A 24,567-nucleotide genomic window follows, 5' to 3' on the forward strand; every position below is an offset into this window, starting at 1 on the left:
CCTTGGCTACGGACATGGTTCAGATCCTCCCAGTTCTTTAGTGAATCGCCAGTATAATGCTAGATCAATTAGTCAGAGCAGCGAAGCTACAAAACAAAAAACAAATATTCTGCTTTTTACAGTACCATTTGATCCACAGAGGTGTTGATCTGGCCTGAGGGCTCTGTGGGCCCCTTGGACAGGTAGATGAAGTCACCCTCCTGTCAATTATCCAACATCACATGACACCAGGTGATTGAAAATACAAGCCATGGCTGCAGAGGAAGGCTCAGGAGCATGCTCCAGCTTTTTCCTTTGTAGCTGCAGCTGGAATTCCCTTTCAAACCTTCCTATGACTGGTAGGCTTATCACTTAGAATATGTGCATTTTGCCATTTAATCATCATATGCTCGATATCCATTCCTAGATAACCCTGTGTGGTTCAGAGGGGATACATCCTTGTGTGAAAGATAGTATTTCCTGGACGTCACATGGAGGAGTGTTTGACTTGTCACAAGAGACCATTTGCCTTGCAATGATTAGCAAGAATAGCGCCATTGGATTGCCAAAAAAGATGGCGCGCTCTCTGTTTCATGTGCTGCAATAGGAAAACTGAGGTAAGGAACCTATGATTTCAGCCGCATGATCATTCATTAATTTTAATTATGAAATGGAGATTCCTTCTCTTAATTTTGCCTTCCCTTGTACTAGAAAGCTCTTCGTTTTGCGGTTTCTATCATGGCAACTGATTGCATTTATAACCCATAAATCCCTTAGCAGATATGCTACAAATCTGAGGGCTGGTTTAACTCATATTGTTGTGCCAACATCTCTGGGGGCCAAAACAGCAACTGTTTCAACAGTTAGAGATAAAATATCCACATTCCAAAATACAGAACAGACCTAAAACTAGAGATAGGGAGAAACATCTACAACAAAGGGGCAGGGGTGACCACAGCTCAGTAGCAGAACACTTGCTTTGCAAGCAGAAGGTCTTGAGTTCATCTCTGTTTAAAAGGAACAGGGGCAGATGAGGAGCAAGATCTTGCCCAAGACCCTGAAGAGCCGCTGCCAGCGAGTGCTGGGCTAGATCATGTATGGCGTGACGTAAAGCAGCTTCCTATGTTCCTATTTGTTCCTATGGAGGAAATCAGAGGGTAAACATCAAGGTCTAATGCCATCAGGTTCTTTCCATGAAACTGCCTGGGTTACATACACTGTAGGTAGGTCTTTTCAGGCTGGGATAGTAATGGGATCCAAACTGGCTCCCTCTCAGATGGATAATGAAGCTATGGATCTGGTGAATCCATGGCTGGCTCTGCTCCCTCCTCACCCCAGTAACATCCTGTTTCAGGATCTAAGCAAGCTACCGTCAGCAAGAACACTGCTGCTGGTAGGAGCTTCCCCACTTTATGTTCTTTCAGCAGCTGCAGCAGGGACCTCCACAGTGACAAAGCCTCCTACTGGTGGAGCCCGACAGAGGGTTACATCTCCTAGTCCTAACCCTAATCCAGCAGCACTGAGCATGGGGGAAAGGGTCGCACTGCAAGTCATTCTATTTTGCAGCATGTACAGTTTGAACTTGCCAGTTAGGCATGCAATATGAGGAAAACGTAACCTTGCTCTGCTATCTTGATTTCCTGAATCTAAAAGCAAGCATTTCTAATATAGAGTTGCATCAAGCCATTTCAAGCATGAGAACAAGAACTGATTGTTCACTTAATTTTTAGCACATTTCCTGTTGTCTCTGTTGATCTGTCCAAGAATTCTCAGTCCGCAGAAGAGATAACAAAACAAACTCTTTTCTGGGTCAATAATAACGTTGTCTCCACTCAATGATCCTGAGGACTGGGGTGGGATTAATTTGATATAGCTAAAGAAAATAAGAATACACGTGTACACATGGATTGATAACAGTGCCAAGATACCACAGCCTGTCTCAATATTATACTGAGTCCAAGGCACTTGACACTTTTTACTGTCATCAGGCAGTAAAAAGAGCAAGCATTGGCCAGTATCAAGAACAGTTTTATGGATGCCACTTTGAGGACTACTACTGAAGCAGGAAGTAAAAATAAAGGCTGTAACCCAGCACAAAATCGCATAGCTGAAGTCATTGGGATTTAAAGTAAGCATATTATTTCAAAAATACAATATGGCATTCCTTTTTTGTAAACCTACGAACCCATGTCATCAACTGATTCAAGAAATGGAAATTAAGGACTTCCGGTCGGTGCCAGCGCTTAATGGCGGTCCTACCTCCGAGCTCCGGAGAAGGACTGCTCCGCAAGTTCGGGTCTTACCCGCTACGGCGAGCGGGGGACCCCTAAAATCTCAGGCGCGGAAGCCTGAGAGCAAGGAGACTCGGTGGGCACCTTTGCGCCCCCCGGTACTGTGAAAGAGCCTTTTTAAAGGCTCCGGAGCGGCATCGGGAGTGAGCGCGGTGCTGAGAGTCGCTACCCAGCCTGCGGAGTGAAGCCGCGTCGCCATTAGCGGAGAGCGCCGATTCCTTCCTGAAAAGAAAATCTGGACTGGATTCCCGTGAGTAAGAAGGGAAAAAATTAGGAACCTTTAAAAATTGAAAATTTGGCTGAAAACGGGAGGGCAAAAAATAAGGAAGTCTGCCCCCCCCGGACTGCAGGAATTTAAAGCAACGAAAGACCTCGCTGCAGTTATTAGAGACTTAGTTGCGAACTGTCAAACCTGAGCTGTCAAAAGTATCTCTCCCCTCCAGATTGGCAGGAGAAGGGGGAAAAAAGACAGTCTTGCGAAGATACTTTTAACTTAAAGGGAAACAAAGTTTTTCACTGCTCTGATCCCCGGGACGACCTGCCAGGACTTAACACCGGGAAAACTGTTCTTTAAACTGTTCTTTAAACTGTTCTTTAAAACAACTTTGAAGCGGATATAGACTACACCTTAAATGGTGGAAAAATTTTAAGACATTTAAGATTTAAATGGGACTTTGTTACTGATATTGGACTAACCAAATTTAAATTGGAGAAAAAGTTTTACAACTTTAATGGCGGACTTGAGATTTTTTACATCCGGCTTTCTGTCTCTTTGTTGTTTCTAACTTGGAAACTTTTAACTGCTCCCTCTTGAGGGCTAAGAGGGAAAAATTGTAAAGTAACTGACTAATACTGGGATTTTCCATTGCAAGTTTTTCCTGTGAGAACGGCCTTGGGATATGAGTGGCACGGCAGAGGAGATAAGAACCAGATCTAAAGCTAAACTAACACAAAAGAAAAGAGGCTCAATCTCTGGCAACACAGTGCCTGCACCAGACACTGGGACAGCAGCATCAATGGAACCTATGACACAGGCACTGCTTAAAATAAATCAATCCCTTGAGGCCTTAACAAAGCAATCAGCAGAAAATTCAAAGAAATTGACAGAACTTACAGCAAGATTGGATTTGAATACCACATCAGTGGCAACAAATACAGAATCTATAAATAGACTGATTCAGGAATCTTCAGAAACAAGGAAAATTGCAGAGAGTGCAAAATCTGTCGCAGGTGAGACACAGGAAAGACTTGTGCCGATTGAGAAAAAGGTGAATGAGCATGAAGCGGCCCTCTCCTTACTGGAATTACAACGGAAAGAACGAAATCTGAAATTTAGACAGGTTCCAGAGAAAGAAGAGGACAATCTGGCGGAATTTCTCACAGAGGCAATTCTGGAAAATTGGCAAGAAGATCTGGAGGAAGATGAAGTGGGGATAACAACTGCTTTCAGACTTGGTAGAAAGCAAAGCAAGAAGTCAAGGGATTGTCTGATCACCTTTAGAACCAAAGAGGAAAGAGACAAGATACTGAACCTTCATTATCAAAAAGCTTTGGTGATTGGAAACATTCAAGTCCAAATCTTTAAGGACATCCCTAAATACATCTTGGAAGTGAGGACCTTTTATAGAGATCTTGCCAATTTGCTGAGGAAGAACTTCATACCTTTCAGGTGGGAATTCCCACAGGGGTTGTCCTTTAACTACAAAGGGAAGAAAGTAAGAATAAGAACAGTACAGGAGAAAGAGTACTTTTTGGAGAGAAACCTAGAGGACCTACAGAAAGGTACGGTGGATCCGGCAAGAGAAGGGCAAGGATTAACACCAGAAGGAGGAGGGCTAACAGACATTGCAAATCTATCATTTGGACTACCACAACTGCCAACTGAAGAGGAAGAAAAACTTGGAGCAGTCGGAGGATCAAACATCTAACAAACAAAATGTCTCTGCAACTTCTAAGCTGGAATTGCAACGGTTTGAACCATCCCAGAAAAAAACGACAGGTTTTCCACATTTTGAAAAGGGAACAACTGGATCTGATATGTCTACAGGAAACTCACATAACTAGAGCACACAGGAAATTGTTGGTGAACAAAAGACTGGGACAAGAATTTATATCTTCTGATAAAGTAAAAAAGAGAGGAGTAGTGATTTATGCAAAGGAAAAATTGGACCCAAAGTTAAAATTTAAGGATGAAGAAGGAAGATACCTGGCAATTGAAGTACAGATCCAGGGGGAAAAATATTTGATAATTGGAGTATATGCACCAAATGATGGGAAGGCAGAATTTTTTAAGAAGTTGCATGAGACCTTACTAGATTATCTCGACTGCAAAATAATAATGATGGGGGACATGAATGGAGTGGTTTCTACAAACATGGACAAGGCACAAAGACAGACAATATCTAAAGAAGGAAGATTACCAAAGACTTTCTTCGAGATGACGGAAAATATGGACTTGATTGATATTTGGAGAACAAAGAATCCTCTCGAGAGAGAGGGAACTTTTTTCTCGGAATCTAAAATGACATGGACGAGAATCGACCAAATCTGGGTATCTAGTGTGATGGCTACAAAGATTAAAAAAGTAGAAATCTGCCCAAAAACCTGCTCCGACCATAATGCCGTAAAGATGGAAATGAAAATGACAACAACTGGATCCTTTAGATGGAGAATGAATGACTCCCTATTTAGAGATGAACAATTCTGTATAAAGGCCCTAAAGACATTGAAAGATTACTTCGAGATAAATTTGAGAACAGATGTGGAAAAAAGAACAATTTGGGACGCAAGTAAAGCCGTGATGAGAGGCTTCCTGATACAACAGAATTCAATCAAGAGGAAAAAGCAAAATGAAAGGAAAGAAAGAATTTTAGAAAAAATGAAGGAAGGAGAAAAGAAACTGAGGTCAAAACCAAAGTCTCAAGAAATTTTGAGAGAAATAAAATATTATCAGACGCAATATATGGAACTGACAAATCAAGAGATAGAATGGAAAATTAAACAAATGAGACAAAGGACTTTTGAGTCTGCAGATAAGTGTGGGAAGCTCCTTGCATGGCAATTGAAAAAGAGACAAAAATTGAACACAGTTACTTGTTTGGAGATAGAGGGAAAGAATGTTCATAAGCCAAATGAGATAAGTAACTGTTTCCAAAGTTTTTTTTAGGAAATTATACACACAAGGGCCAGTAAATGAACAAGAAATAGAAGAATTTCTTAAAAATTATGGACTACCGAAAATTCCAGAACAGGGCAAGTTGATTTTGAATGAGAAAATAACAGAACAGGAAATAGAGGAGGCCATACAAAAGGCACAACTGGGAAAGTCTCCAGGACCAGACGGACTGACGGCTAGATATTATAAAGCTTTGAGAGAAGGTCTAGTGCAACCACTAAAAGAAGTTTGCAATGAAATATTGGAGGGGAAAAAGGCACCTGAAACGTGGAAAGAGGCTTTTATCTCACTTATACCAAAGACCGAGACTGAAAAGAACCAGGTTAAGAACTACCGCCCGATATCATTATTAAATGTGGATTACAAAATTTTTGCAGACATTTTAGCAAAAAGACTGAAGAAAGTATTGACAGGTGAGATTCATAAGGATCAATCTGGCTTTCTCCCGGGTAGACACATGTCTGACAATGTGAGGAACATAATAGACATTGTGGAACTGTTGGAAATGAACATTAACAGAAAAGCGGTTTTGATTTTTGTGGACGCGGAGAAAGCCTTTGACAATATTTGTTGGAGTTTTATGAAAAAGAATCTCCAAGGGATGGGGGTAGGCCAAGGTTTTGAAAATGGTATAGGTGCAATTTATTCTGAGCAGAAGGCAAAGCTAATTGTGAACAATGTGGTAACGGAAGAGATAGCCATAGAGAAAGGAACACGACAGGGATGTCCTATTTCCCCCCTACTTTTTATATTAGTTCTGGAGGTTTTGTTAAATATGATTAGAAAGGACCAGTTGGTTAAAGGAATTCAGGTCGGAGTGAAAGAGTATAAATTAAGGGCATTTGCAGATGACCTAGTTTTGACTTTGCAACAGCCAATCACTAGTACAAAAAGAGTTTTAGAACTGATCGAGATATTTGGTCAAGTTGCAGGATTTAAGCTGAACAAACAAAAAACTAAAGTATTGGAAAAAAACCTAACAAATGAAGAAAAAGAGACATTCCAGAATGAAACAGGTTTGGAGATAGCAAAAAAAGTGAAGTACCTGGGGGTGAATTTGACATCGAAAAATGTGAATCTTTTTAAAGACAATTATGATAAATGTTGGACAGAAGTTAAGAAAGATTTAGACATATGGTCAAGGCTGAAACTTTCCTTGTTAGGCAGAATTGCTGTTATCAAAATGAATGTATTGCCTAGAATGTTATTTCTGTTTCAGACATTACAAATAATAGACAAGATGGACTGTTTCAAGAGGTGGCAGAAAGACATATCGAAATTTGTTTGGCAGGGCAAAAAGCCAAGAATAAAATTTAAGACATTAACAGATGCGAAAGATAGAGGGGGTTTTGCCCTGCCGGACTTAAGACTCTACTATGAATCAGTAGCGTTTTGCTGGTTGAAAGATTGGCTGCTCCTCGAGAATACAGACATTTTGGACCTTGAAGGATTTGACAACAGATTTGGTTGGCATGCATATATATGGTATGACAAGGTAAAATTGCATAAAGGTTTTAAGAACCATATGGTGAGGAAAGCTCTGTATAATGTTTGGATTAAGTATAAAGACCTGTTTGAAAGTAAAACCCCCAGGTGGTTGTCACCAATGGAAGCAAAAGAGGTGAAAAAATTGAATATGGGTTCTAATTGGCCTAAATATTGTGAAATTATAGAACAAGATGGTGAAAATGTAAAATTGCAGAGTTTTGAGAAACTGAAATTTAAGGTGAGAGATTGGTTACATTATCGACAGATAAATGAAGTATTTAAACAGGACAGAAAGAAAGGCTTCCAGGTGGAGAAGTCAAAATTAGAAACAGAACTGTTAGAACCCAATACTAAAAATTTGTCAAGAATGTACAACTTGCTGTTGAAATGGAATACTCAAGATGAAATGGTGAAATCTAATATGATTAAATGGGCACAGGACATTGGGCATGACATTGAATTTGCAGACTGGGAGCAGTTATGGACCACTGGTGTTAAATTTACGGCATGCAATGCCTTAAAAGAAAACATTATGAAAATGATCTACAGGTGGTACATGACTCCTGCTAAGTTAGCAAAGATCTATCATTTGCCCAATAACAAGTGTTGGAAGTGCAGTGAAACGGAGGGAACCTTCTATCACCTTTGGTGGACCTGCCCGAAGATTAAGGCTTTCTGGGAAATGATCTATAATGAAATAAAAAAAGTTCTGAAGAGAACGTTTGTTAAAAAACCAGAGGCCTTTCTCTTGGGTATGGTGGGCCAAATGGTGCCAAAGAAGGATAGGACATTTTTTATGTACGCCACCACAGCAGCAAGAATTCTTTTAGCAAAGTATTGGAAGACGCAAGATTTACCCACGTTGGAAGAATGGCAGATGAAGGTGATCGACTATATGGGACTGGCAGAGATGACTGGCAGAATTCGAGACCGGGGGAAAGAGGCGGTGGATGAAGATTGGAACAAATTTAAAGTTTATCTTAAAAACTGTTGTAATTTGGAAAATTAGGGGCTCAGAGTTATAAGAGATAAAGAACTACAGTTGTATTAATAACTAACTGAAGTTAAATACATGAAATATATTTAAGTTATGACCAGAGGGTTGCTGAAAAATCTTGAAACAAGAATGCAGAAAAGGGGTGGTATGGGGAAGTCATGTTTTTGTTTGTTTATGTCTATGTTTTTGTTTTGTTTATTCTTTATTTATGGAAAACTAATAAAAATTTATTATAAAAAAAAAAAAAAACAAGAAATGGAAATTAACACCCAGAACCTCATGGCTGTGGCACAACAGCCACAGCCTCCCTCCTTTGGTTTCAAGCACCAAGAACTCGTATAGCCTAAGTGAATATAAGCAACAGCTCTTATAGACTGCAGGGGCCCCAAACCACATACGCTGTACCAGGCCTAGGAAATCCTGTTGGCATCCCTGTTCAGACAGCTCTTTCCCACCATTTCAAATTTAACCGGACAAGGCAGTACAGTGGTACCTCGGATTAAGAACTTAATTCGTTCCGGAGGTCCGTTCTTAACCTGAAATGGTTCTTAACCTGAGGCGTGCTTTCGCTAATGGGGCCTCCTGCTGCCGCTGTGCTGCTGGCGCGCAATTTCTGTTCTTATCCTGGGGCAAAGTTCTTAACCTGGAGCAACCACTTCTTGGTTAGTAGAGTTTGTAACCCGAAGCATCTGTAACCCGAGGTACCACTGTACTGTATATTGATCCAAAAGCCACAGTTGCATAACACAACAAGGTACTGCAGTGGAAAAGGAATGTGAGAAATTGGGATAGAAGTGCTAGCATTATACCCAGGAAAACTATTGCAGTAAGCCCCACGTCTGAATGCAGCCTTATTGTGATTTAGCAGCATTGACAAACCACTAAAATTCCTGCACCTATGGCAAAAGGAGACACATTTGGTCTTGCATCTATCTGAGCATTTGAGACAGATTTCCAGGAGCCGTTCATGCTAACCAATAACTAAATCTAGTATCTGTCTCTTTCTACTATAAAACTTCAGAAATCTAACAGAGGCAAAGTCAGACAACATATGGTTTTCATTTAACTCCCTCCTTCCTGCCTCCCACATCTCAGGATCAGAACACCCCACCCACTGGGAATAAGATCAGCCCCTGTTGTTTTATCATCAGGAAATGCTTAGAGTTGAGAGTTATTGAATGAGGAAAAAAATCCCCACCACCCAGGGTTACTGTGTTTTAGAGAGTATTTTATACTGATTACATATGTTTATACTATGTAACTGCCAGAAATTACCAACTTTGAACATTTCCTAGCCCAGCCCTGGGTTCTGCACCGCTCTTCTCTCCCATTCTTTAGTTTCACCTTCTTCTCCTACTATATCTGTAAAGTGCCAGATGAATTAATGAGGCCAATGCAGGCAGAAAGCTACCCAAGAATTAGCTCAAGGAAAACCAGGTGTTAAAGAAACATTAAGCCTTAACAGAAGCATTGTACTGAGGTGCTACAAGTTAATTAACTTGATTGTTAGAATTTCCAGTGTGGTCTACCAAGTGTGGGACACTCTCAGATCAAATAGCATAGACATCAATGGTTGAGAATTTTTGTGTTTGTTAAAATTATTCAGCATTCCATGCCTTGAAGAAGCACAATTAACACCACACACCAAAAACCCTCCCTCCCTCCCTTTAGACTTACATCTATTCTCTCTTCAAATCGCACCATTCAAAAATTCACTCAAAGCAACTTCTAAACATTTTTGGATGACTTCACCAAAATATCAGGCAAAGGAGCCTCCCCTTTTTCTGTTTTCTTTCCTCAGCTGCAGTACCTGGTTTTTAACAAGTTCCACCTGTGTGATAGAATGCCTCTCCATTTAGCAAACCACATAGCTGCCATTCAGGTGTGGAAATCTCAGCATTATGTTAAATCTTAAATACATTTCCTCAGAATAAGCTAATTATTGGTAGTATTGGACATGCGTTCCCATCCTAGATATTGTAATCACACAACGACCAAAACATTAATTAGTTTCTTTCCCAAAGCATTTTCTCTAGAATATGACTCACTTTGGCGGATTAACAAATCTTCATCTCAGTTGTTTCCACTGGTGTAATCCAGTTTTGAAACAGCAGAGATCCATTCTGCTCTGGCCAATTCTGTTCCACTTTTCCTCCACCACCAGCAGCAGAGAGAGATGATAACTGGGAATGCAGAAAGTGAAAAGAGGCAGTACAGAGAGTACTCACCTTCTACTTCTAAGATGTAATAGTATGGAAGGTCTTCATCTCACAGCTTCTTAGGAAAGAAGCCCAAAGCAAATTGAGAAAATGGCTCTGGAAGCCAATTCAAACAGAGACAATATTCCAAGAGATCTGGGTGATTAGTTGTGTAACCTAATTAAACAGGTGGTGTTTAAAATGGCAGTCTCTGGGGTATTTAGAAATGTGTTTCTTAAAGAGCTCCCAGAGGTTAAGGCTGCCTGAAACTACCGTAACTAAGATGCTCTACCTGTCTCTTTAAAGAGCTCAGATAAGCACCACCTTCTAACCTGCTGCTCATCCTTCTGTCCTGTACAACAGAACAAGCAGAAGTCAAGCACTGCGCGGGGCAATAGATATTGGTCATAATATAGAAATGGATGCATGGGAACGTTTATGGTACACGGATATAAAATTTACAGCATGTTATAGTTTAAGAGAAAACTTTATGAAAATGTTATATAGATGGTACCTAACACCTAGTAGATTGGCAAAAATATACAAATCCAAATTGAATATGTACTGGAAATGTAGAGAGAAAGAAGGTATTTTTTCATAGGTGGTGGTCTTGTAATAAGGTTAAAGCTTACTGAGAAATGATATAGAATGAATTGAAAAAGATGTTTAAGATAACATTTATTTTTAAAACCCCCAGAAGCTTTTCTTTTGGGAATCATGGGATCAGAACTACCTAAACATTATAGAAATGCATTTATATACGAAACCACAGCTGCAAGAATGGTATTTGCCCCAAAATAGAAGGAAGACGAGGTCCCGAAGAAAGAAGAATGGATACAGAAGTTAATGGACTATGCAGAAATGGTGAAACTTACCGGGAGAATAAGAAATCAAGATAACATTTTTTAAAGAAAGGAATGGAAATAGTTTATTATTTACAAACAAACTGTAAACAGATTAAGACATTGGCAGGAATGAGGATTAATGTAAAAACCTGCAGTTTCAAAATATATATGGATATATACGGGAATATATAAAAGAATATGTTGAGATAATTTGGAATATGCAGGAAGATGAAAAGAAATGTAAAGAATCACAGAAAGAAGGGGAAGGGAGTCGGAGTTTGAAATGCTAAAACTATGATTGAATAATTGTAATACACATAAATGAAAATTATAAATAAACAAAAAAGAAATCAAGCACTGCATTCACACGACAGTTTATTCCATTTTCACATTTCCCTGTTAATTTCTACATTCTATTTGAGCTTTCACACAATGTAAAAGCCACTTCCAGAACTATATGGGAATAAAGCACAAGTTTAGCACTCATTTCCATATTATCTGCAAATAGATTATTAACGGAAGCAAAGAGCACAGAAATGAGCACTAAACTTGCAGTGTATTCCACTGTTGTTCCAGTAATGGCTTTTACATCACGTGAAAGAGGAACATAACAGCTAGGGTCTTTATGAGCTTTTAAAGTAGCAGGCACAATCTCAACTTTAGTGGCTAGCAACCCTACTGGTGAAGAGAGAGGTGTTTCAGATGAAATTCTGAATCCGATTTATATGCTAATTTTCACTGCACCCCTGATATTAACGTAATTGTTAGGTTGGGATTGAAAGCATATTCTCCAGAACATTACAAAGAATACCACTTAGAGCTCAGCTGAATGCATGATTGCTCAGAGGTAAGCCCTGCTTATTTCAGGATTGCACGGGCTTTCAGCCTTAACTGTCCTTCTTAAGTGATTGTGCGTGTAAAAAATGCATCTTTAAAAAATGCATTAGTTGCTTCAGATAACCTAAATACCAAGTTGTACATCAAGTATGGGCTATCCAAATGTGTATTCTATACATTGGATCAGCTCATGGCTAGAAGGAAAAAGGCATCCACAAACGTTTAAGTCCACTGATACTAATATCAATGCTCATGACACACTATAAAGCACAAAGGGCAGGTTCCTGTCCTGAGGAACGTTACAGTCGAAGAACCAAACTGGAAGAGATGCTAAGCACATCATCATTTGAAACGATGCTTAAAAACACTAACTGCAGGTAACTTTTTTTGGAAGTGCAGCATGCAAGGAGGAGAGCTTTCACAATTCCTTTCCTGGTCCCGATCTCAACAAAAAAACACCCCTATGAGCTTGATGGAGAAAAGCTCCCAGGCCCCTGAAGGGAAGATTTTTGTTATAATTGCATAACAAACTTGTCTTGCTGCTTATGGATGTGATTCAGGTAAAGGTAACCTGTCAGAGACTGCCTCCAGGTCTCAGCTCACAGAAGACCAACGCTAGCCAGTAGAACTGTACAGAAGTCTTTATTGACATTTAGTTTCCATTTTCAAGCACTAGCGTGCGTCTCTACGTCTAGACCCTAGACCAGCGAAGCCTCGTCTGAGTCTCCGCCCCCTGTACACCAGCTTAAGACTCTAGCCTTACTCCACCTTCTACGTTTCTCCTTCCTCCTCTGGGTCCTACTACCCCCCTGGGTGCCTTCCTTCCTGGATGCCTCGGAAGCGGACCCTTCGGACTCCTCCCCTTCTCTCCGGCGGGCTTTGGGACCCGGCTCTCTCTCCGGACTGCCCATTGCGCCCCCCTCTTGTACATTTGAACTTGGCGCGCGCGCGCTGCCCCTGACCTTCCTTTTGACCGTTACCTCGCTCTCTGATGCAGGCGTGGCTAACCCTGACTCCTGTCCTTCCGCTGACGGAATGCTGCCTGCTGCCGATGTTTGGGACTCCTCCCCCTTACTGCTCTCCGGTGGAGACGCTGGTCCCGATTTCCAGCTGCTGCTCTCTGAGTCCCCTCTGGCCCCTCCTTCCTGGGGTGTTCCCTCTGGCAACCCCCCGGCTCTGACCACTGGAGCCCCTTTCTGTGAATCCTCTGATTCACTGGAGAGACTTAGAGACCTCGGATGGCTATCATCGCTGACTTCTCCCTCCGAACCCTCTCCCTCGGTCTCTAATTCCTCCCTTTCCTGTCCCTCTGCTCCTGAACCCCTGACATCCATCCCCCCCTCGAAGCCCCCCCTTCCCCCTCCCCTCCTTCCGGTGCGGGTACTGGGTGCTCCGTCGTAGCGGGGGTGCTTGCAGGATACAGTTCGTCCCCCATGTACTCGTCAACGTCGCTCTCCTCTGCTTCCATCTCTCTGTCTTCGTGCTCGAACCCCACGTTGTCCCCCAACACGTCCATATGCGTCTCGCCCCTCTCCCCCTCTTCGGGTGGTCCCATCCAAGGACCCCTCAGCCACTTCCTGCGCCACTGCTCCTCTGGTTGATCGTCCCACCAATACGAGTGGTCTGAGGCAGACCCCGGTGGCGAACCCACCTGGGAGCTGGGGACCGGTGCCTGTTCCTCGTCCGAGTCGAACCCCAGGAATGTGCTGGCTGAAAGAGTGGGTGTGAAGAGCCAGTCGTCGAAATACTCTGCTGGCATGGGCCTGTGCGGGAAGATGGCATGAAACTCCTCTTTGAGCAGAGGCTCCTCCAAGGCATAGTCCGGTACCCAGCTGTTGGCAGTGGCCGGGGTACCCTCTCTGGCTAGGAAATATTCTACTCCCTCTTCCCCCCATCTCGAGTCTAAAATCTCTGTGACCTCGTTGATGTGCCCCCTCCTAGGCGACCCCCCCTTTCTGGGCCCTTCTCTGAGCGGGTCTGGTGCTGTGTCTGGCTCCTGAAACCTATGAGGTGCTTTGTAGGGCGTGAGCACCGATCTATGGAACACCGGATGCATTCTGGAACCCTCCGGAAGAGCCAACCGGAAGGCCACTGGATTGACCTGTGCCTGGACTTGGTAAGGTCCTAGCTGCTTGTGCCCTAGCTTCTTCTTCGCTAACGATCTGGTCGGCACTGCTTGCGCTGCTAACCAGACCCAGTCTCCCACCTGTATGTCTTCCCCAACTCTTCTGTGTCTGTCAGCCTGCACCTTGTATGCGTGCTTTGCTAGTTCTAACTGCCTCCTGAGTTGTTCGTGAACTTCCTGCAACTCCGACGCTAAGGCTTCCGCTGCCTGTGGCTCCCCCTCCCCCACTCTCTCTAAACCCGGGAAGGTTCTGGGATGCCTCCCGTTGTTGGCGAAGAACGGCGTCACCCCCGTCGACACGTGCTTCGTATTGTTATAAGCGAACTCGGCGAGCGGCAGGTAGTCCACCCATGTCGTGGGCTGCTGATTGGCGTAGCATCTCAGGTACTGCTGCATGATGGCGTTGACCCTCTCCGCTTGCCCGTTGGTCTGTGGGTGTCTCGCCGACGCCAAATTGACTTTGATGTTCAGAATACCCATCAGCTTCTGCCAGAAGTTCGAGATGAACTGTCGCCCCCGGTCGGAGAGAATAGACCGTGGCAGGCCGTGGACTTTGAACACGTGGTCTATGAACAGTTTGGCGGTCTGCTCTGCCGTGGCTACCTTCGCACACGGAATGAAGTGTGCCATCTTAGTAAACATGTCCACCACCACTAGCACTGCTGTCTTTCCCCTCGAGCTGGGCAGATCCGTGACGAAGTCCAGGGCCACCCTCTCCCACGGTTCAGACGGTGTCTGCAGCGGTTCCAGCAGTCCCGCCGGCGGTCTGTGAACTGACTTGGCCCTTTGGCAGGTGTCACATCTCGAGACGTAATCCGCTACTTCCCCCCGCATCTTGGGCCACCAAAAGTCTCTGGCTACGAGTTCGACAGTCTTTTCTTTGCCAAAGTGCCCGGCGGTGGGAGCGTCGTGTAGCTGCTGCAGGACCCTTGCGCGGAGGTCGTCTCCCGGCACGTAGAGTGCTCCCTTGTGGAGGAGCAACCCATCGCGTATCTGGAACTCGTCGGCCCTCGCAGTGCCCCTGCGCACCTCCTCCATCTTGGCCCGTGCGAAGGGGTCTTCCCGCAGCGCGCGACGTACGGCGTCCAGGTCCACGGTTGCCGACGCGCATGCCCACGCTTCCGGTGCGAAAATGTGCTTGGCCGCCGACGGTGCCGCCTCCTCCAGGTATTGCGGCTTTCTGGACAATGCATCCGCCATCACGTTGTTGTCGCCTGGGATGTACTCTATCTTGAAGTTGAAGTCCGCGAAGAACTCTGCCCATCTAATGTGTCTCTGGTTGAGGAACCTAGCCGTGCGCCAGTACTCCAGATTCTTGTGGTCCGTGTGGACCTGCACTGTATGTCTGGCTCCGATGAGGAAGTGCCTCCATGCCTTGAATGCTGCATGTATGGCTAGCAACTCCCTGTCCCAGATAGTGTAATTCTGCTCCGACTTGCTGAGCTTCCTCGAGTAGAAGGCGCACGGCCTCCAGTCCCCCTGCTGGTCTTGTTGCAACAGGACAGCTCCCACTGCTCTGTCTGAGGCGTCTGTCTCCACCCTCATGGGTCTGCTGGGATTCACATGCAGCAGCTGCTCTTCGGACGCGAAGAGACGCTTGAGTTTCTGAAAGGACTGCTCCGCTTGCTCCGTCCAGATGAATTTCTTCTTCTTGGAGCTGAGCGTGTCGGTGATGGCCGCTGTCTGCATGGCAAATCCCTTTATGAACTTGCGGTAAAAGTTGGCAAAGCCGACAAACCGCTGGACTTCCTTCCGATTGCGTGGGCTTTTCCAGTCCAAAACTGCGCGAACCTTGGCGCTGTCCATGGCGAGCCCCTTGTCCGACAACTTGTAGCCCAGGAAATCCACCTCCGTCACGTCGAACTGGCACTTCTCCAGCTTGGCGTACAGCCTGTGCTCCTTCAGTCTCTGCAGAACTTCCCTGACATCCCTCTCGTGCGCCTCTCGCGATTCTGAAAAAATCAGGATGTCGTCCAGGAAGCATACGCACTTCTTGTAAAGGAGCCCCGCCAGCACGTGATGCATAAAGGCTTGGAAAGTGTGAGAGCCATTTTGTAATCCGAAGGGCATAACTCTGTATTCGTAGGTGCCGAGTGGCGTGAACATGGCCGTCTTCCACTCGTCGCCGTCGCGCATGCGAATCAGGTTGTACGCCCCACGTAGATCCAGCTTGGTGAAAACGCGTCCTTTCCGCACCGTCGCGAGCAGGTCGTCTATCTTGGGCATGGGGAAAGCTGAGGGCTTGGTTTTCGAATTTAAGATTCTGAAGTCCACCACCAGCCTCCGTTGGGGCGTGTCCCGCTTCTTCACAAAGAATACGGGACTGCCTCCCACCGCTTTCGACTCCCGGATGAACCCACGCTTCAAATTGTGATCTATGAACTCCCTGAGTTCTTGCAGTTCATCCTCAGACATGGAGTACAGTTTCCCAGTTGGCAGCGTCGCCCCCGGCAGGAGGTCAATCTTGCAATCATAGGGTCTGTGAGGGGGTAGCTTGTCCGCCTCCTTCTCGCAGAATACCTCCAAAAACTCCGCATACTTGTGGGGTACTGCTTGCAGCGTGCCCAACTGTAACTGCGGGTCCTCCTCTTCCCCTTCCGGGCTGGGTATAATGCAGTGTTCTGCACAGTAGGAGGAGCCAAAAGTCAGTTGGCGCTGGTACCAAGCCAATGCTGGGCTGTGTCTGTGCAGCCAACTCATGCCTAATACTATAGGCGTGTCGGACAGTTGGGTGACATTGAAACTGATGACTTCCCGGTGATTCCCAATTTGCATCACCATAGGCGGCGTCTGCTGCACCACCTGCCCCCCTAGCAGTTCCCTGCCATCCACCGTGACAACCTTCAGGGGCAGTGTGGCTGGCAGTAATGCTACGTTGTGTTGTTGAATGAACTCCAATCCTATAAAGTCTGCGTTACTGCCAGAGTCAATTGTAATAGGCACTTCTAAGGTGAGTCCATTGGGCAGCTGAAGCGATGCGGTTAGCTGCACCACTGGCTTGGGCGGGAGGGGGTCTGTGGGCTGCAAAATCTCTGGGGACTTCCTCACTGACTCGTCTGGCTGGGCCCCAGTGCCTCCTCTTCCAGCCAGACTTGGTCGTTTCCCTGCTGTGGTGCTCTCTGCTGAGTCGTTTCCAATACTGTCACTGAAGCTGCAGTGTGCTTGAAGATCCTCTGGGGACACTCTTTCGCCATGTGCTCTGCACTCTCACATATATAACACTTCCTGTTCCTTCTAGGCAGCTTCGATTTTACTGCTCCCGGTGTTAAGGCTCTGGTAGCTGAGTGAGCCCTAGCACCGCCAATCTCCATCTGCTCCTCGCCCCCTCCCTGTGGAGGCGTGGACTGCGCACGCGCTGCCTCTCTGGGCAAGAGGGAGGGCACTCTCGCTGGTGAGCGTCCCCAACGCCCTTCTTCTTTGTTCCACGGGCGTTCTTCCTGCCTCACCCCAATAGACAACGCTCTTTCAACCACTTGTTGAGTGGTTGTGGGTCTCTCTCCCCTTGCCATCTCATCCTTGATCTGTGCATTCAGACCCTCCCAAAAAAGGTCTCTCACCGGCGGAGAATCCTTATCCCAATTCAGCGCGTTGACCAATGCAAAAAACCGGGAATGATACTGCCTTACGCTGGCTTTCCCTTGTCTTAGCCCAAATATGTCCCTCCGGGCAATGTCAAGGTCTATTTTGGATAAGAAACAGGAGTCCATCGCCTTAATGAACGCATCTGCGCTTTGGAGCGCTGGATCCTTATCCCTCCACAGGTTGCGCAGCCATGCTTTCGCGTCCCCATGCATATGAGACAGAATAAACCCCACTTTCTCCCGTTCATCTCTAAAGTCTCTTTCCAGCAGCTGCAGCGCAAACAGCACATCTGCTCGGAAATTGGGGTACTGCTGCAAATTCCCATCAAAATGAGATACAATGCTGCCTCCTCTCTTCCCCAAACCGATCCCCTCGGATCTGGGTACTGGGATCCCCTGCTTTACAAGCCCTTCCAACCTGACTTGAAGATCTCTACAGGCAGCTGCCGCTTCTTCCTCTCTCGTCCTGGATGCGATTATTTCAGCGTTGAGTAGTGTCACCGCTTCTTGCAGGGAAGCTATTTTCTGTTCTGTAGTCATCTTGCCTGACTCTTGTGAGCTCGCAAGGCACCAGTCTTCTACCCTCCCTGCCTCGCTTCCTTAGCGATGCTTGAGGCGAAGAAAACCGATGATACGTGAGACGAGGCTTACTGTCAGAGACTGCCTCCAGGTCTCAGCTCACAGAAGACCAACGCTAGCCAGTAGAACTGTACAGAAGTCTTTATTGACATTTAGTTTCCATTTTCAAGCACTAGCGTGCGTCTCTACGTCTAGACCCTAGACCAGCGAAGCCTCGTCTGAGTCTCCGCCCCCTGTACACCAGCTTAAGACTCTAGCCTTACTCCACCTTCTACGTTTCTCCTTCCTCCTCTGGGTCCTACTACCCCCCTGGGTGCCTTCCTTCCTGGATGCCTCGGAAGCGGACCCTTCGGACTCCTCCCCTTCTCTCCGGCGGGCTTTGGGACCCGGCTCTCTCTCCGGACTGCCCATTGCGCCCCCCTCTTGTACATTTGAACTTGGCGCGCGCGCGCTGCCCCTGACCTTCCTTTTGACCGTTACCTCGCTCTCTGATGCAGGCGTGGCTAACCCTGACTCCTGTCCTTCCGCTGACGGAATGCTGCCTGCTGCCGATGTTTGGGACTCCTCCCCCTTACTGCTCTCCGGTGGAGACGCTGGTCCCGATTTCCAGCTGCTGCTCTCTGAGTCCCCTCTGGCCCCTCCTTCCTGGGGTGTTCCCTCTGGCAACCCCCCGGCTCTGACCACTGGAGCCCCTTTCTGTGAATCCTCTGATTCACTGGAGAGACTTAGAGACCTCGGATGGCTATCATCGCTGACTTCTCCCTCCGAACCCTCTCCCTCGGTCTCTAATTCCTCCCTTTCCTGTCCCTCTGCTCCTGAACCCCTGACATAACCCTATTAGCATTCTTAATTAACAGTCATTAGGACCTTCTACTGGGGGAAGGGCTACAAGTCAGGGATAGAATATCTGCTTTCTATGCAGAAAGACCTCAGGTTCATTCTCCAAGTAGGACTGGGAAAAGTCTCTGGTCTGAAACCCTGGAGAGCTGCTGCTAGTCAGTGTAGCCAATACTAAACTTGATGGGCCAGTGGTCTGATTCTGCTTCCTATGTTCCGACATACTTACTCCTTTCCCATTTAAACCAGTGGGATGGAAAACTGCATCACTTTGGATCAATTCTATTGTCATGGGACATGGAGGAATGCTGAGACTGATATTACCTAGAGACTTTCTGGATGCTTTCTTGGCTTCTGAACACCATGAAAAACTTCAATAAAATTATTATGATTATAGTAGAAATATTTTTTATATTTAATGAAGTGTCCTATACATTCTGACCATTCTCTAGGCACTCTGCACACATGCTGAAATTAATCAATGAAATTAAAACATGAAATGTTTTCAGTAATGGGGAAACCCAGGCAATCCATTTCAACTTGAATACTAGGCATGTGAGAGTAAGCCCCACTGAATTCAACGGGACTTACTTCTGAGTACATAGACTTGCATCTTTACAATTCATTTGGCAGTAAGAGGCAAATGGAGGAAGAAAAATTAATTAAAACACACACGGTTACATTTGAAATGGTATCTTTTAAATAAACAAGTAAGACTTTTCTGAGTTTGGTGGAGAGAAACAGAAATGCTGGGCTTTTTTTTTCCATGGGAAGCCTCTCTCAAATCCAGGAAGTTTTGACTGTAGAACAAACTGATCCCCCAGTTTTCACAGCCAACACTTTAAGTACAAGATAACACTTTCAAATGAAAGTAAAATCTAACATGTTGCCGTGGTTACAGGAAGTTTCCTACATCAGTGCTGTGATAAGGGTGTGTGTGTGTTGCACAACAAATGTTGATTTCTTGAATAAGACATCTCATACATTTGGCTTTAGTTCACCCTTGGCACTATTCCAGAATGAACGGAGAGAAGACATAGATTTTCCGCAAGCTACAGTTCCAAGACCTTTTGCTCTTCAGCTGGAGCTCTTGGCAGCACTACTGCTAGCTCAGCTTCAAAAGGGGGAAAATGACTTATCTGCAGCAGTTTTAGGGAAGACCACAAGGACCAAATGCAAAGGACATGTGGCCTCTGTAGGGAACCTTATTCTAAGGCCCTAAACCTCTAACCCACAACTATCCTTTCTCATTTGATGGGCATAGCTGGGCAGAAATTAATCCTCTCTCATCCCCACACACCCAAAGTGCCTCAGTTCTGTAATTATTGCTTTCATATGCAAGTAACAATAGAGGCACAAAGACCATCTCTGCAAAACAAGAGAGCAGGTCCCAAATAATTACAGGAGAGCTACACAGTTTTACTGTGGCTTTCTGATACAGAGCACTTCATATAATAATAATTCCATAACTCATCAACCTTTATTACGGTCCAGAGACCCAACAAATCATTACAAAGCAGTACACAATTCATACAGCCTACCTCCAAGTTAAACAAGCATTTTGTTTAGAATAAAGGGATCATTTGTTCTTGCAACCACCAATAAAAACTTTGCCACTGCTAATGTTCTAGCATTTGTCCGGTCTTCCAGTAGGAACCTGACATAGTGAGCCTCTGATTTTCCCGGGAAAGGTACCAGCAAGGGTAGTATCAGTTCAGCCCTGGCTTGCTCATATTTTGCACAATGCAACAAAATATGTTTTAAATTCCATAACTAAGATGAGACTTAGAAGCTATGCTGCTATTACTTATTACTTATTATTACTTATGAGGTATCATTCATTTTTATTTATAAGATTTATAAATAAACACACACACACCATACATTTAAAGCACATGGCTTCCACCGAAGAAGCTGGGAAGTGGAGTTATGTGTGCTAAGAATTGCAGCTCTCTTGGGGTTAAGCTACAGCTCCCAGGATTCTTTAACTGTTAAAGTGGTCTACATGTGCTTTAAATGTATGGTGTGGAGGTGTCTAGCTCACCTTTTAGCACACACAGCACTTTAGGTGGCTCACAATAAAATAAGGGATTCCATTAAAGAAAGGTGGTATTCAACGAATGCATCCCATCCATGCAAGGATTTACAATTGTGCAACTCAACACTCCCCTCATGAACCACACATTCTCCCCAGATCTATTCTGGAGGGTTGGGGGAACCCCTACAATAGATTTAGGGGTGCATGGAGAAAATTCTGTTGCATAACTTTAAATCCTTGCGCTGACAAGGAAGTGTTATTTGGATACTGCCCAAGACAAGGCCATAAAACAACTGATTTAAAATAAAATGAATTTAGAGGTGATAGAAAGCAACCCAACAATGCAGAAAGTAATCAGTCGACTCAGATGAAATGGCTGCCTAAACAAAAAGGTATTAGAAAGCTATAAAAATATTCTGGGGGATGGAATTCAGCAACCTAGGTGCTGACCTGAAGAGCAGCCTCTTTTGTATCAAATGCACCTCAGATAAAGGCAGGGCATTGGGGAGGATCTCTCCAGAGATCAGGCAGGCTGATATCATGGGGCAGGGGCAGTCTTTTGCCTACCAATCTGCATAAACACAGTCCAAAAAAAGATCCCAAAGATTATTTAGCAGTAAAATGCACTTCCAAGTGCCTTTCTCCAACAACAACGTTCCTTAGTTTTTGTGTTTGCGCAATTGGGATTAACCAGGAATTCCTTTCTAGATTTTAAATATTCAGTAAGAGGAGATGAACAGATGGGTTTACAAGCAATGGCCCTCTTTGCTACAACTGTTCCAGAAAGGAATGAGGAGGAGTCTTGGGTGAAGGGAGTTAAACACAGATAGGAATCTGATTTGGTTACTGAACGGCTAAGAATGAGGTTGAAGATTAAATGCAGTTAGTCATTTCTGTATCATCTAACATTAAAACTGTTATTGTGTACACTGTCCAAGCAGGAACAAACTGAAAAATGTAGTATTTGACACTACCCATGTGCCAAACAAGAGTTTCCAAATATTCTGTATTGTTTAACTAATTTTTCACACTTCTTTTGGCAGCATGGCATTGTTTGAATTGGCAAGATACGTAGTCGTGGTTAGTGCTTGTTCCCAGAATGCAAAAGAGTGGGCCTCTGGCTCTTACTGTGAATCTTTGCTCCCACCCTCTGAGACCCAAACTGGTCTCTCTGTGGATGATCAGCTATCCAAGTAGCTGGCAACATCAACTCCAGTGAGGAATTAGAATGTGAACCAGTAGGCAGAAGAAACAGGTGGATTTACTGGAGATAACTTTTAGAGAAAGAAACTCCCTGTATCAGCCAACCTGTGATTTGAAAGCTGCTGGAAAGGTCTTGCTAGTAGTGCCATCTGTAAGCAAAGCTCAAGAAGCAGTAACCTGACAGTGGGTCTTCTCAACTAGGGCACACCACTCCCCTTGGTATACAGCTGGCAGAAACCCTGCCTTGTTTCAAATGTGTATTATTCAACAGGCCTTTGATAGTCAATATGCTAGGACCACAGAATGTAGATAACTGAATTTATTTTCATATTTGATGGTTTTGTATTTATTGTTGTAACCCCCTCTTGAAGCCTAGGGGCAAAAGGCATACAAATAATAGTACCAACAGCATTAGCCAGAGATTTATGTCGAGGTTTATACAGTACACTGACATAAATCCAATATTCTTATGGTACTCATGCACCCTGCTTTTCCAAGGAAAGGAAGATAACTTAAACCATGTACACAGCTCCTGTAGTGCAAATTTCATTAACCAGGATGCATCTGATACAACTTGTTTAAGTAGTTGTTTGCATGACCCTTCTACATGTGTGAGAATAAGACATGGATACTTACAAGAGGAAAAATTATTACATGTGCTTTCGCTGGAGGATCAGAAAACAGTGATCTCTGTACTCCCTCTACTGGCTTGCTTAGTTCATGTCTTCCCGCATGTTTTATCGGTTTTATTTTTTAATCCTGCTGTCCCACCTTCTGTGATGGAACTCCAAGCAGCGTGCACAAAATCTTTTTTTCTTTTTTTTTTTGGGGGGGGGGAGTCTTTCTCTGTGCACCCTCTGCTGGCTTGCTTAGCTCATGTTTTCACACAATTGCTTTAATTTGTATACAGTGGTACCTTGGTTTACAAACTTAATCCGTTCTGGAAGTCTGTTCTTAAACTAAGGCCTTCTTAAACCAAGGCGTGCTTTCCCATAGCAGTGGGGAACTCAATTTATAAACGACTTCCAGCTTTTTTGAGAGATATATATAAATGCTTTCAATAATTAACACCACAAGCCTAACTATGTCTACTCAGAAGTAAACCCCACTGAATTCAGAGGGGCTTACTCCCAGGTAAATTGGGTTAAGATTGTTGCCTAAATCCATTAAGAAAACATTAGACCAATGCACTATTCTAATAAGGAAATGTGACCATTTCTGGCATAGAAACCAGCCCCTCCTGACTGGCTATCTCTGGCCAAGATGGACATGACTCTAAAATGCCTGGGATTGTATAGGCCACAAAGATAAACGAGGAGGATATTGAGGCAAGAAAGTAAACAAGGCGCTGATAGAAATTCCCCCTGTTCTGACCCTGCTTTAATGGTGGCATCCAAGTTGTCATAGATGGAAACAATTTTACATGCAAGTTGCCTTGTAATAAATGACATGGTAGCATGCAAATAACCCAGTACCTGAATGAAAGGCTTGCACTAGCTGCTCCTGACTTACCTGATTGCAGCTGAAGAAATGGCCTGCCCATGTTTCTTCCCTGTCTCTCTCCACTCCATTTTAGAACATACGGGGGTCTGAGCCTCTTAAACAGCATTATTTTAATTCCTAGTTATTTCAAAGGGTTTTGTTGTTGTTGTTTTAATTGGAAGGTAGGCAGCCATGCCGCTTTTGAAATGGGAGCCACACTTGGCTCCCACCTGTGCAGGCCGCATTTACCCAAAATGCAATGCTTCAGCCTATAGATCTATGAACTCTGTAAATTTAGTAGATGTAAAGGCTAAGTTCATAGATCTATAGGCAGCGTGGATAAATTAAGACTATTTAAAAAATATGGCATAATTATCTGGCCACTGCTAAAATGCTGTTCAGAGGGCTGGGAGGGAGTGATAGTGGTGGTCATGCTGCTATAGAGGCAGCAGATGGAAAAAAAAATCCTCTGTGGTTTTGGCCATGGGGTGGTGGTATCAACAGCAGTGTGCCAATGGCCGCCAGAAGTCTGGTGCCAGCCCTGTATGAAGGAAGCAAAGCAATCTCTACACTGTATGGAATTAATGCTGTGGCTCAAACCTATTGTTAATTCTTCTGAGCTTGTGTATCAATTAAAACAACATTCTGTAGGTCACGCTTCTGTCTTGTTGTCTTATGCTTAACTATGAACAAATTACAAGCAGAGCTAATGGTAAATTAAGCTTTATTCTTGATGAGGCCCAGAAGACTTGACTGCATAGAGAAGAAAACCAGCTTCTCCAGCCAGGCCATACCTCTTGAGTCAACTCTCCAAGAGCTGGCCTCCTGGGTCATATAGCTTTTTATTTTAAAGGGACCACGTGACAGATATTTAACGGATAGCACATACATTACAGCCTCTTTGTCCTCCTA

At 44.5% G+C, this 24,567-nt stretch overlaps 1 protein-coding gene across 1 annotated transcript in view; it reads right to left on the minus strand.

The window, feature by feature from the left end:
- Positions 1 to 23,901, minus strand: part of LOC114590894 (rho GTPase-activating protein 7-like) — a 107,432-nt gene extending 83,531 nt beyond the window's left edge. Inside the window, exon 1 of the mRNA XM_028717485.2 lies at positions 23,686 to 23,901. Within this exon, the coding sequence (XP_028573318.2) occupies positions 23,686 to 23,782 (97 nt within the window). The 5' untranslated portion in view covers positions 23,783 to 23,901. The remainder of the gene's footprint in view (positions 1 to 23,685) is intronic.
- Positions 23,902 to 24,567: the final 666 nt, after the last annotated feature.

Source organism: Podarcis muralis, chromosome 2, assembly GCF_964188315.1.
Source record: "Podarcis muralis chromosome 2, rPodMur119.hap1.1, whole genome shotgun sequence".
Taxonomy (NCBI): domain Eukaryota; kingdom Metazoa; phylum Chordata; class Lepidosauria; order Squamata; family Lacertidae; genus Podarcis; species Podarcis muralis.